The 14,186-nt window shown below is 35.5% G+C and overlaps 2 protein-coding genes across 5 annotated transcripts; both read right to left on the bottom strand.

Moving 5' to 3' along the window:
• Nucleotides 1-862: 862 nt before the first annotated feature.
• On the bottom strand, nt 863-5,692 carry LOC107771554 (succinate dehydrogenase subunit 5, mitochondrial). 4 transcript variants are annotated; one of them, XR_012703714.1, is made up of 6 exons: nt 5,434-5,692; nt 4,133-4,210; nt 3,242-3,528; nt 2,978-3,163; nt 2,650-2,767; nt 863-2,197 (listed from the first exon to the last, which is right to left on the bottom strand). XR_012703714.1 is itself a non-coding variant. In XM_016590944.2 (5 exons), the coding sequence occupies exons 1-5, from the start codon at nt 5,597-5,599 to the stop codon at nt 2,741-2,743; spliced, it is 744 nt and encodes a 247-aa protein (XP_016446430.1). In that variant the 5' UTR covers nt 5,600-5,692; the 3' UTR covers nt 2,466-2,740. The 4 variants fall into 4 exon arrangements, 3 of the variants coding, with proteins under 3 accessions (XP_016446430.1, XP_075096856.1, XP_016446433.1); XM_016590944.2 differs by lacking the exon at nt 863-2,197 and having other exon boundaries at nt 2,466-2,767; XM_075240755.1 differs by lacking the exon at nt 863-2,197 and having other exon boundaries at nt 2,466-2,767; nt 4,133-4,192.
• Nucleotides 5,693-12,728: 7,036 nt separating this feature from the next.
• LOC107771553 (putative carboxylesterase 2) lies at nt 12,729-14,004 on the bottom strand. Its single transcript, XM_016590942.2, has one exon. The coding sequence runs from the start codon at nt 13,839-13,841 to the stop codon at nt 12,861-12,863; it is 981 nt and encodes a 326-aa protein (XP_016446428.2). The 5' UTR covers nt 13,842-14,004; the 3' UTR covers nt 12,729-12,860.
• Between the last annotated feature and the right edge of the window lie 182 nt (nt 14,005-14,186).

Below are 14,186 nucleotides of genomic sequence, written 5' to 3'. Positions count from 1 at the left end.
CGAAATAAGCAAGAATACTAGTTCGACGAAAAATATCATTTATGGGAATTTCAATCGAAATACCTGAACAAGGCATTAGATCATTCTTGAGTTCTTGAATCGAGTGTAGTGGAATGATGAATTTTTTTTTTTTTGCCTTTCTAACAATAAATTAGAATTCTCGTGGAGAATAGGTGAATATACAAGATTATACTGACCTGCACACATTATTCAATTAAGGTTTGAATAATCAGGAATCCTATCTCCTTGTTTACTAGAAAATTCCGAACTAAATAATTTCTGCCTCGCCTGATCATTGGTTACTGAGAAGTTAGAAGTATATCTTTGCTTGCCAGAAAGAGAATATGCATTAATTGGATCATGATCCTTGTGGATCAAAAGGTAGACTAGACTGGACCTGCACAACCTTCCTAGTAATATCCATAAATGACTTGTTTTTGGTAATAGATGAACACTACCGATGTAAATTCAAGTACATGATAGACATCAGTACTCCGATGCATTTCTCCGTTTGAATCAAAATAAATATGTTTTCAAGCCTTCTCTTTAAAATTCAAAGTGGATATTCCTGCACGAGTCACATTGTATAGAATATCTTCTCTCAATAGTTATATACAAGTCTATAGAACATAAAAAAGAGGGATGCTCATGACATATACGTTTTAAATGAACCAAAATCCTCATTGAATTTTATTTTTTCATTAGATGGGGCTCGCACATATTCTGCAGCACCCCCGGAAATACTCCTCCGGTATGAAAAGTTCTTAATGTTAATTGCGCACCCAATTTTCCAATCGATTGACCTGCAATAATACCTACATGTTCAAAATTTTATTGTTAATCCACCCTTTTTGTGTCTCAATTTGCTCAACAGGCATAGTTACTCATTATCCACACTAGTGTCAATCAAACATGTTCATAGATTCAGTTTGTTCAATTGAACAAAAAAGAGATAAAAGTGAACTGGGTGCCACACAGTGCCATGTTCAATAACCAATCAAGAAAAATTAAACCAGTGGACCTGATTCACCAGTCAACAGGAATCGATTGACATAAAACCCTATCTTCTGAATACTGAATGCTCCGGAAACTATCTCCTTGAAGAATAGTATCATCTGTGTATTCCTGCTATCACATCATCATAACTTACGAAAGAATAGTGCAGTTTAATGGATCAAATTGATGCAGCCTGTATTATCAAAATATTTCCTTTTCTCTTTCCAGGAAAATGTTACACAAGTAACTTAAAGATGAAACACTCCCAACTTTCAGCCATCTGTGAAGGTCTATGCTCAACATAGGAACCAGTGATAAGCCACGTATCTTCCATATTTATTCAAGGAGGAAGAAGCAAAGAAATGTAGGAGAAGATAATGATTTGCTTCTCAAATTTCTGGAGCTTTCAGACATGGAAAATTAAGCAGTTATCTGTTAGCAGTTTATTATGGTTACTAGAAGTTATCTGTCTTTATCCTAACTTGGTTATGGAGTAGTTATTGTCAGCCTCTATATAAATAATAGATCTAGTAATATGTAAGTGGGTTGTAATTATCCTTTATATGCAGTCAGACTATCTGTGAGCTACGAGATGCTTGTGTCTCTCTATTATCAATAATATCAGTGTATTTTCTATCTCTTTTTCCATTATTAAATCTCTATTCATATCATTGGTATCAGAGCAGTAAGATCCGCCATGGTGAACACACGGACCAACACTTCCCAAAGCGAACCCATCATTCCGACTCTTGATCCAATCGCCCAACAATTGACGACTATAGCAGCGAAACTGGAGGCCATTGATGCTTTGGTCGCTGATGTTGTTGTCTTAAAGGCACATAATAGAGAGACACAAGCATCTCGTATCTCACAGATAGTCTGACTGCATATAAAGGATAATTACAACCCACTTACATATTACTAGATTTATTATTTATATAGAGGCTGGCAATAACTACTCCATAACCAAGTTAGGATAAAGACAGATAACTTCTAGTAACCATAATAAACTGCTAACAGATAACTTGTTATCTTCTAATAACGGTAAGTAACTGCTTAATTTTCCATGTCTGAAAGCTCTAGAAATTTGAGAAGCAAATCATTATCTTCTCCTACATTTCTTTGCTTCTTCCTCCTTGAATAAGTAAGGAAGATACGTGGCTTATCAACCAGCAAGTCCCGAAGTCCCAAGAACTGTAACCTGGAGTGAGAAAGCCAGAACGCATTCTGAGAAAACAAATAATGGTAAAGCTAAATTCTTCAGGAGATCTCATATCAATGTCAATTAAGCTCGAGCAAGAAAGTAAACAAATCACGATTTACAACCAAATAGGCTACTTCCGTTAGTATGATAAATTTAGCATAACAACAAAATGATACGACTTTTTCTACATAACAAAGCTACCATTTGATCCGTGTTATCAAAGGCGAAAAGTGCAAACAAGATCTAAGGTCTCTTGGTGCTTTAAGCGCAAATAAAGTGTGGGCTTCAATAAAGAAACGCGCAAATGGAGAAAAACTACAAATATGAAAGTGTAGTCCAAGACTAATATCTTTAAGCATAAATACCAAATATATAGACAAAGAGATTGAAGAAAATTTACGATAAAGTGTATATCAATTGTTTAGCGTTGTTGCCTAGGAAAATCATGCCTTAGAGCCTTGATGACAACACCGAAGCGCCCGCTAAGCGATGTGAAGTACTCAACATGTTTTACGCCTCGCTCTAGGGCTTAAGAGCGCTTTAAGTGCGCCTTTGATAACACTGCATCTGATTATGTTTACAAATAAGATTTTGGTCAGGGAAATGCATAAATAGTTAAAATAGTGAAATATAACACAAATCTGGCAGGGAATATTTGAAAAAAGTATGGTCAGGAAAACTAATCGAAATAAGAAATATTGCTTATGAAGAAGACCTTACCTATTCACAGAAAAATTGAAATAAGTGGGAACCAACAAGCAGAAAATTAGACGGTACCTTTCCCCATTGAGAATCAAGGCCACTGCATCTCATCTTCAAGTGTATCATCTTTGTTCCCAGTTCCATCTCAACTTTCTTCTTCAAGTATCCCTCCTCTGACCCAAAAGCACTCAAGTAGGTGATGTAACGTTGGTATACCATGTGAAATGCATCAGAGAGCTCTTTTGACATAGGCCTCACATTCTGCAGCAATAAAAAAATTAAAGAGCAAGAACTTGAGAAAATGTGAATAAAGTCCCTTGCTCAGTAAACTCGTCTTACCTCACCACTTAAGCCAATTGCATCATCAAGCTCCATTTTCAGAGACGTGAGAATCCCAGTAAAGTCCTCCACTGCTTCTGCTGCACGGAAAACATTAATCAAGGCTTCTTGGCCTTCCTTGTCATCAGTATTTTTAGTCAATGCATGCTCTGCATCACCGACAACTGCATTTGGGAGCTCATCCCAGCTTGAAGCCATTAAGTCCTTAAAAGCACGTTTGACCTCTGGATCTTTTATGTCTGGCATGTGGGCTGAATCCTCACAGAAAGAACGTGTGCTTCCGATTGCTATTGTCAAAGGATGCCGCAATTCGGGAATGTAGCAAAATCCATTATGTTTCAATTTAGTGAGCAAGATCCAGAAAATTATAAACCCTACTCACATCTGATCAGTAAGCCGCTTCATGATATGTGATCCAGAAATTATAAATTCCATTTTTGAAACCCTTGGGAAATTAATAGTATGAGGACCTTTCTACCGATTAAATCCTAAATAGATTGTAATAACCCTCACTCTAAGTTATGTTCTCCAAAATCCAACCAAGGAGGCAGCACTGGTACATTTATTTGCACTCACATACTCCGACTAGTCAGAGGGTGAGTGAGCCAAATATTTACCAAAACCATGCTCAAGCCTGCCAAGACCAAATTTTTGTTGTGGGATAATGTCATGCTCAGAAATTCGTTTGTCCTAGAAACTAGCAAAAACTGTCAAAATTATATAAGCTCAATTAGCATTCGTAGTTGGAAAAAATATGCCTGCTGCAATCAGAAATTAGAGAGCAGAAGCACAAATCTAAAAGAGAAATGATCCCTAAAAGTAACCAGCATTATTATAATTATCATTAAAGGAATGGGAACAAAGTTGCAGTCTAAAAGTGGCATGTCACACCTTGCATATTTAGGTGCTCCCCTTCTCTAGATTCCCCTCTCCCACTAATCACGGGCCATACTGCACCCCAAATTTTTCCTCAAAAAGGAAAATTAAATAAACTTGAGATTGAGAATTAAACATCTAAGTGAAAATAAGAGCAACGAAATGATAGAGCATTAAAATTCCTTTTTCATATTTCCAATCAAACGTATGACTAATGTGTCTCAACTCTCATAGCAAGAGAAAGCTAATAATCAGTAAAATCAAACTTAAGATCTTTTATGTTACAATCAAACCAAGAAGCAATGCACTATAATCTCGTCAGAAAATCCCTTCCAATTCAGATATCATATCGAAATATAACCACTAATTCTACATCATCAATCAACCAATTGCGCCTCAATCCTAAACGTTACTATATGAATCACAGCTTGAGTATTTCTAAGCAGCTATGCAACCTACCACGACCCTATTTCTATATAAGCTTGAGACCTACTATATTTTGTGAAACTCACATAGGGAGACAGGGATTCAACTTCTTACTGCAACAACTATCCCTTAATCTCAAACTAGCTAGGGTCGCCTATATGAATACTCATATCCACTCTTCTCCATTTGGACCATGAATTTTACTTCTTACCATAAATACTGAGTATCCGACACCACAAACTAGTTGGCATTTACTACTATATGATTCCTAGTTCAACTATGTCTATACCTGGGCATCAATCTACCTCAACCCTCCTTTTCTATACGGGCTTATCGAACAAAATATTGGATCAAACTGTACCAATTTCTAATAAGGGGTATTACTCAATTTTGTACTCGTTGTTTTATTTTCCAATTAGTTCTTCAATTAAGAAAAGGATCAAACATTCATCTTATTACAGCAACAACTATATCTCAATCTCAAACAATCATGATCAGCTATATGAATCATCAACATCCATTTGGACAATATATTCAACTTCTTACAATAAAAAGATTTTAAAACTTATCCTTTACCAATTTGAGCATAATAAAAAATACGATCTTGAAATTGGGTATGTAGAAGAACATGGGGAATATAAGCAGATACTGAACTACATACAAAAAAAAAGAGACGAAAATGCTAGTACCACGAAAAGGCTACCATAAATTCACCTTCTTACAGTTAAAAGATAAAAATAAAAAATAAAAAATAAAAAATAAAAAGCGTAGGCATTTACCAATATTTGAGCAGAACAAAAATACGATCTTTTTATTGAGTATGTACAGGAAATGCAAATATAAGCAGATACTGAAGTATATAAAACGTAAAAAGTTGGAATTACTAGTACCGTGAAAAGGGCTTTTAGGAGAAGCTGGAAAATTCGGGGATGAGAAATGAAGGTGTCGATGGGAGTGGTGGTTGACGGCGGTAGTTGCGGCGGCGGAAATCGAGAAAGCTGAAGATCTACGACATATGGAACGATATAACGATTGTCTCAATATCAGTTTCTGCATCTTTTTTTTCGCTATCTTCTTCTTTGGTTTCCTTTTGTTTTCCCTGCTTTGAGATTTTTGTAAGTGTCGCTTGATGACCAGATTGAAATTTTCCCAGTCCCAGTGACCTAACTTAAACAAACGACAAAAATAGTCTCTTGTGTTTTGAAGAAGATTCAGAATGATCCCTTAACTATATTCATGAGCACTTTTGGTCCTCTATTTTAGCAAAAAGTAAACACTTTAGATCTCCATCAAATGTTTCCTTTTTGTTTAAGCACTAATTTACTACAACAATAACAACAACAACCCAGTATAATCCTACTAGTAGGGTCTGGGAAGGGTAGTATGTACGCAAACCTTAACCCTACTCTGGGGTAAAAAAGTTGTTTCCAATAGACCTTCGCCATCCTTCTATCCAAAAATTTCCCACCTTGCTCTTGGGGTGACTCAAAATCACAACCTCTTGGTTGGAAGGGGAGGGTACTTATCACTAGAGCAACCCACTAATGTACTAGTAATAGGGTCGTTTGGTAGGGCGTATAAGAATAATGCTAAATAAGGTGCATTAGTAATGCAAGGGTTAGTAATGTAGGGGTTAGTAATGCAAGCATTAGTTATATAGAGATTATTTCTTATGCATTGTTTGGTGTGGTGTATTAAAAATTAAAATGCATTCCATAATTTTTTAAGAAATTTAATTGTTTACAAAAATGCCCTCAATATTCTTTAACTTAAGGGACTTTAAGGATAATTTTGTCTTTAATCATGCTAAAGCATGCATTAATAGCCTTTGTATAGTTAATGCCATGTTTTTCTATGCATTAGCTATACATACGATAATACCAAATAGAGTGTATAACTAATGCTTGTATTAGTTATACATAGGTTGAAAAAGTGTACCAAACAAAACATTACTAACACACAAAGCTAATGCATGCATTATTTTCTCTAACACACTCTACCAAACGACCTCTAAAACTTTAGTGCTCAAATTTTTTATTTAAGCACTAGCATTAATACTTTAGCCTTGCATCGAAGTGCAAGTCTAATACTCTACTGTTTTAAACATGCCAATCACAGTATTTTTTTAGGTTTGAATTGGCTATAATATTTGATATAGTAAATAAAATATAGAATGTGTTATAAATATATTATGGATGTTCATTTAGTACTCCGTTGTAAATAAGCTTCCTGAAGAAGCTTATCCATATGGGACTTCACCGTAAATATGTTTATCTATTTAGTACTCTATTGGAAATAAGCTTTCTGAAGAAGCTTATCACTTCGGTACCCGGTTATGGATAAATATTACCCCTGGTAGAAGATTATCCTTACCGGGTATAATACTCTTATCATTTCAGTACCCAGTTATGGATAAACATTACCCCCGATAGAAGATTATCCATACCGGTATAATAAGCTTATCCTTTCAGTACCCAATTATGGATAAACATTACCCCCAGTAGAAGATTATCCATATCAGGTATAATAAGCTTATCCTTTCAGTACTCCGTTATGGATAAACATTGCTCTCAGTAGAAAATTATCCATATATGGTATAGTAGCAGCTTACACAACAGCTTCCTTTCTTCTATAAATAGAAGAGATTTCAGTTCATTATGTATATCAGTTTGAATTCGAATAATATATCAGTTTCTCTCTATACTTGTCTTTACTTTATAATCTTTATTTTATAACACGTTATCAGCACGAGACTCTGCCATCTCGAGCAAATATTTTGAAAGTATCTGAGGTAAGAACTTTCTTTTCCTAAATAATGTCAAATCTTTCTAAACTTGAATTTGTAGCCCTGGATATATCGGGCAAAAGCTACATGTCTTGGGTGTTTGATGCTGAAATTCATCTTGATGCGATGGGTCTGGCAGACACCATCAAAGACAAAAATCAGGCATCAAACCAAGACCGTGCCAAAGCAATGATATTCCTACGCCATCACCTTGATGAGGGCCTGAAAATGGAATATCTTACTGTTAAAGATCCAGTCATACTGTGGAATAATTTGAAAGATAGATATGACCACCTGAAGCTGGTCGTTCTTCCACAGGCACGATATGATTGGACTCATCTAAGGCTACAAGATTTTAAATCTATCAGTGAGTATAATTCTGCTATGTTCAAAATTATTTCCCAATTGAAGTTATGTGGTGATAATATTAATGATCATGATATGTTGGAGAAAACTTTCACCACTTTTCATGCCTCGAATATGCTCCTGCAGCAGCAATATCGAGAGATGGGTTTTAAAAAGTATTCTGAACTTATCTCACATCTTCTTATAGCTGAGCAACATAATGGGCTATTAATGAAAAATCATGAAAGCCGACCTACTGGTTCTTGTCCATTCTCTGAAGTGAATGAGACGAACTTCCACCAGGCTAAACGTGGAAAAGGTCGTGGCCCCAGTCGTGGTCATGGTCGTGGTCGGGAAAGAAACTCTAATCATGGTAATAATAATGCACCAAAGAACACTCCTCACCACCAGCAGTGGAAAAGGAAGGAACAAAAGCATGAAGCGGTGCAAGCACCAAATGCAGAAAATGCATGCTATAGATGTAGAGAAAAAGGGCACTGGTCACATACCTGTCGTACGCCAAAGCACCTGGTTGAGCTTTATCAAGCCTCCCTAAAGAAGATAGAGAAAAATACTGAAGCAAATTTTATTTCTGAAGATAATTTAGACTTCATGCATTTGGATGTAACTGATTACCTTGGACTCCTAGAAGGAGAAACAAGTCATGTAATCGGTGGTGAATCTGTAGAAATGTAAATATTTTAATTTTTGTTATTTGTAATAGATAGTATGGTTATGTAATTGTTGTACATAAAGAAAAATTATGATTTGATAATGATGTTTACTATAATATATCTTGTTTATGTCATTTTGAAGAATATGGATAACATTATTAGATCAACTTAAACTCTAGCAGAGTTTGCAAGAAATATACAACCGCAAGAAGTGGTTATATTTCGTATATCTCATTGTAATTATATTTTGTTAACTACCAGAAGTGGTATATGCCTATGATCACCAGAAGTGATAATTTAGGCTTTTTATGGTTACAATTGAAGATAAGTTACATAAATATTCTCTATATTAAATGCACGCCTCGATTTGCTCCTGAAGTAGTAAATATTTTAAAAGAGGTTGAGGCATCACAATTTGATGCGATTAATGCGCATTCAGATAATTATGTTCGATTTCCTGAAGGATGAGAACTTTTGATAATATTAATCCATTCCCTGAAGTGAATGTGACAATACTAATAAGTCGGGTAAATATGAACGCGCTCTTGATGTGAATACATTACAATTCACCTCCAGAAGAGTTAATATAATTGAGAGAATATATACTCAATATTTCGTATTTTAAATTTGCTCCTGAAGAAGTAACACAATTGAAATTGCCTCCTGAAGTGGAAAAATACTATGAAGAGGAGATTTCGTGTGCTTAAACAATTGTTTTACATTGTTTATTTGATTGTGATTTTCTCTCATGACACCAGCAGTGTCTGAGCAATATTTGATAGTACAAAATGTATCAACAACTCTTGAAGAGCTAAATGTTTGCCTAAAGAATACATGACACCAGTAGTGCCAGATAAATATTAGATTATGGATAATAAATGAAGGCTCTCGAAGAGCTTATATACAAACATGTCATTCATATTATATGATTATGGTCAAAACATATGTTGTAGTAAATCTGAAGTTTACTAATACGAATGGCTATCATATTGAGACTACAAATGATTGGAAGATTGATAATCTTCATGTTTCCACAATCATAGGGGATAAAATAATATGTATGTGAGAAGTTACCCGCCTTATTCTTTAATTTGTACTATATCATGTATCACAGTAAACCAGAAGTTTACTAAAGCAAAAGTTTATGCCATAGTAAACCAGAAGTTTACTAAGAGATAGCACATGACATGATAAACTTGAAGGTTTTATTTGCTATTTTTAAATGAGCTATTTGAGAATTCAGATAAGCATATACTAAAGAATTAGAAGATTCTTCAGGAATTCTCATGTGTTGCTTGTTCTCATAATGAATTGATTATACCAGCTAAAGTTGGGACTAAGACCCCTGATTCTGAAATATATAAAAGGTGAATATGGGCACGTTCACCTATCATGTGAACCACTTATAGGTGCATATATGAGATGGTTACATGTGTAATTATTGTCAACCTGCAGTTTGGCATTTGGAATTGCTTTTCTCGATTAAGAGCATAATTTTCAGATTATGAAATCAAGACAGTTAATCTGGATAATGCTGGTTTATATCCAAGCTGGTTTAGCATTGAATACCTCCTATTAATGGCTAAACCATTGCTCATGAGAACAAAGCTTCATGTGTTGGTCTAAGATTTTCTAAATTGCATATAGCAGCACTTGTATGCATCCGATCAACAATATATGATAAGTCCTCCCTTCACAATTGGTTTAGGATCAGAAACCAAATATTTTTACTATCTTTTGTTGCGTGGTATATGATTAATTTCTCTACCATAATACACAAAGATATGTTTCCCAAAGATGATTAGGGATATATGTTAGTTTTTCTAACATTTGGGGGATGGAATAAACAGTTGAAAAATATGCTATATGAATCGAATTATCATGATCCTCACTTAGAAGATAATTCAAGTCGAATGCCAGAAGCATTTGCTGATCCAAAATTAAATATTATATTTCAGCTGCAAATGCTCCTATTAAAATTAAAGTCCCTGAAGGATAGAGTTTACTGTACGCATGAAGCGTGGTAGACCAATCGGTTCCAAAGGTAACAATCTTTGAAAAATAGTAGGAGCTAATGATCAAAATGATCATAATGAGGAGGAAATAAGCTCTAGAAGAGCCCACGACATAACATTTCATGAAACTTCCGAAAAAGTTCAGGTACCTGAAAATAAAGAAAGTGATGAGATCTCCACAAGTTCTGTCGCTTCGGAACTGACACAAAATGATCGTCGACGATATATTTAATACAATATAGTGCACAATATTGTAAAAGATTGTGAGGATCGGACTAGAGTCCAGACACTTGAAGATGTCATACCATTTAGATACAAGTCTTAACCTATATGACTTATTTCGCTAAATCTATATGAAGATCCTTGAAGGATTGAAAATGCCCGAAGCATATAATTCAAAGTCTTGAGAAATGTGCTCGATCAAATTATAAAGATCTTTGTACGGTTTAAAGCAATCTGGGTGCATGTGGTATAATCGCCTTAGTGAATATTTGCTGAAAGAAGGTTACATAAATGATGTTATTTGTCCATGTATTTTTATAAAGAAAATAGCATCAGAATTTGTTATACTTGCTGTTTATGTTGATGACATAAATCTTGTTGGAACTCCAGAAAAACTCCAAAAGGCAATTGAATATCTTAAGAAAGAATTTGAGATGAAAGATCTTGGAAAGACAAAACTTTGTCTTGGTCTGCAAATTGAACATTTAACAGACGTGATCTTTATCCATCAATCTGCCTATACAGAAAGGGACTTAAAACGCTTTTACATGGACAAAGCGCACCCATTAAGTACACCAATGATTGTTCGATCACTTGAAGTGAATAAGGATTTGTTCCGACCTCCAGAAGAGGACGAGGAACTCCTTGGTCCCGAAGTACCCTATCTCAGTGCAATTGGGGCACTAATGTATCTTGCTAATGCTACAAGGCCTGACATAGCATTTTCTGTTAATTTACTAGCAAGATATAGTTCTTCTCCTACACGGAGACATTGGAATGGGATTAAGCATATATTGCGATATTTAAAGGGAACTCTTGATATGAATTTGTTTTATGCTAACAAAGATAGTGCAGACCTTGTTGGTTATGCAGATGCAGGTTATTTATCTGATCCTCATAAAGCTCGAATTCAAACCGGCTACGTATTTACATATGGAGGTACTGTCATATCATGGCGCTCCACAAAGCAATCTATTGTTGCTACTTCTTCAAACCACGCTGAGATAATAGCTATTCATGAAGCAAGTAGGGAATGCGTATGGTTGAGATCAATAATTCATTTTATTCGAGAAAAATGTGGTTTGGAATGTGAGAAAAGACCCACAATTTTATACGAAGACAATGCTGCATGCATAGCCCAATTGAAGGGAGGATTTATAAAAGGAGATAGAACGAAGCACATTTCACCAAAATTATTCTACACACACGATCTTCAGAAAAGTGGTGACATTGATGTGCAACAAATCCGTTCAAGTGATAATCCAGCAGATTTATTCACTAAATCTTTGCCAACTTCAACTTTTGAGAAGATGGTATACAAGATTGGAATGCGAAGACTCAAATATTTGAAACAAGATTTTCATCAAGGGGAGTAAAATACGCGATGCACTCTTTTTCCCTTACTAAGGTTTTTTCCCATGGGGTTTTCCTTATAAGGTTTTTAATGAGGCACCTAGCAATGCGTCTTACTAAATATGTGTACTCTTTTTCCTTCACTGGGATTTTTTCCCACGTGGTTTTTCCTAGTAAGGTTTTAATAAGGCACATTATCTTTTAATGAACATCCAAGAGGGAGTGTTATAAATATATTATGGATGTTCATTTAGTACTCCATTGTAAATAAGCTTCCTGAAGAAGCTTATCCATATGGGACTCCATCGTAAATATGTTTATCTATTTAGTACTCTATTGGAAATAAGCTTCCTGAAGAAGCTTATCACTTCGGTACCCGGTTATGGATAAATATTACCCCCGGTAGAAGATTATCCATACCGGGTATAATAAGTTTATCCTTTCAGTACCCAGTTATGGATAAATATTACATCCGATAGAAGATTATCCATACCGGGTATAATAAGCTTATCCTTTCAGTACCCAGTTATGGATAAACATTACCCCCGGTAGAAGATTATCCATATCGGGTATAATAAGCTTATCCTTTCAGTACTCCGTTATGGATAAACATTGCTCTCAGTAGAAGATTATCCATATCTGGTATTAGCAGCTTACACAACAACTTCCTTTCTTCTATAAATAGAAGAGATTTCAGTTCATTATGTACATCAATTTGAATTCGAATAATATATCAGTTTCTCTCTATACTTGTCTTTACTTTATAGTCTTTATTTTATAACAGAATGCAATTACTAAGAAAGACGGTTGATATAATACAAAAATAAATTTGAAATTGTTCTAGTAAGCTAGAGAATATTACATGAATGACTAAAAGCATTATACATCATAAATCCATAACAAGAAAAAGCCTAATGCTTAATCTAAAGAAAATGAGGCCTTTCTCTGTTGAAGAAATGAGCCAAATTCTTGATCAAATCTTTGGACTTTTGACACTGCAAATTATTCAAATGAAATACATGATCCACTCCTTCTGTTTCTTGGATCTCAACCACACCCATCCATCCGCTCCGACCCAATGCTTGATAGTAAGCCCAACCTCTATCCTTCAAAATATCCTTCTCCGCTACACTAATCAAGACTCTACGACAACCCAGACTCGTTAAGCTTGGTGCACCTTCTAACATCGGGTTAATTCTCGGGTCATCATTATCCGGATTCGAAGGACACGCAAAAGACCACAACCGGTCCACATGTGCCTTCTTATCCGGGTACAAGGCCTCCGACCCGATTGAACCCGACCCCCAAAAATATGGGTGGACTAAAGCAACACCAAGAATATCAACCATAAGCTCTGGCTCAACACTTCCAGCAGCCATTGCTAAATTATGAGCAATGTTAGCACCCGCACTGTCACCGGAGAGAAAAACACGCCCGAAATTCGCGTGTTCATTCAACCACGGCTCTTGACCATCGCCATTACAATGAGAAAAAACCCATTGAAGTGCTTGCCATGAATCTTCATAGGCAATAGGAAGAGGGTGTTCAGGTGGTCTTCTGTAATGAACAGAAACAGCGATGATTCGCGATTCGGACACGAGGGTGTTGAGGTAGTTATGATAGTTGGATGAAGATGGAGTGAACATACAAAAACCTCCACCATGGAAGTAAATAACAAGAGGTAGTTTTTGGTTGCCGAGAATGGAAATATTTGGGACATAAATACGAACATAGACTTCAGTATCAGGAATAATGTTTGATATATCTTTGGATGAAACTCCAGTTTGAGAATCAGGGCCTGCTGGAACTGAATCAATGCCTAAAAGTCTCTCAACATGGCCATTTTTGTAGACTCGAAGATATGGTAGGAACTCGTAATCCAGCTCTGCATTGCTCGCAGCCATTACCTTCGCCTTGAATTATATAGTTGATTTTTGCTTTCAAAATATATATTTACGTGATATCTACATTAATTTGTTACTACGGAGGTGTCTTTTGAGTGCAGTTGATGTTTGCTTTTATTTTTGTCCAGTTAAGCTAATATTGCCTAAGCCTAAATTTTTTATCTCCACAAGTTTTGATGAATTCTATTCTACTTAAGATAAGGTGATATTTGGTTTATTGTCTGCTTTTGGATCGTTGAAAATGACTTCCAATTTTGAAAGAGATAAGAAATATAGTGTAAATTGAGTGTTTGGCATCCACGTTTGTAACTCTAGACGCGCACCTTTGCTGGGTGCATGAATATA

The sequence above is a fragment of the Nicotiana tabacum genome, chromosome 20, assembly GCF_000715075.1.
Source record: "Nicotiana tabacum cultivar K326 chromosome 20, ASM71507v2, whole genome shotgun sequence".
NCBI lineage: Eukaryota > Viridiplantae > Streptophyta > Magnoliopsida > Solanales > Solanaceae > Nicotiana > Nicotiana tabacum.
Note: the sequence above shows the minus strand (reverse complement) of the source record. Positions and strands in the feature narration are given on the sequence as shown.

Coding starts and splice junctions, on each gene's coding strand:
- LOC107771554 (XM_016590944.2), bottom strand. CDS start 5,599: ATGCAGAAACTGATATTGAGACAATCGTTATATCGTTCCATATGTCGT. Junction 4,211..5,433: donor TCCTAAAAGCCCTTTTCACG/GTACTAGTAATT, acceptor TTCCTTTTTGAG/GAAAAATTTGGGGTGCAGTA. Junction 3,529..4,132: donor GGAGCACCTAAATATGCAAG/GTGTGACATGCC, acceptor CTTTGACAATAG/CAATCGGAAGCACACGTTCT.
- LOC107771553 (XM_016590942.2), bottom strand. CDS start 13,841: ATGGCTGCGAGCAATGCAGAGCTGGATTACGAGTTCCTACCATATCTT.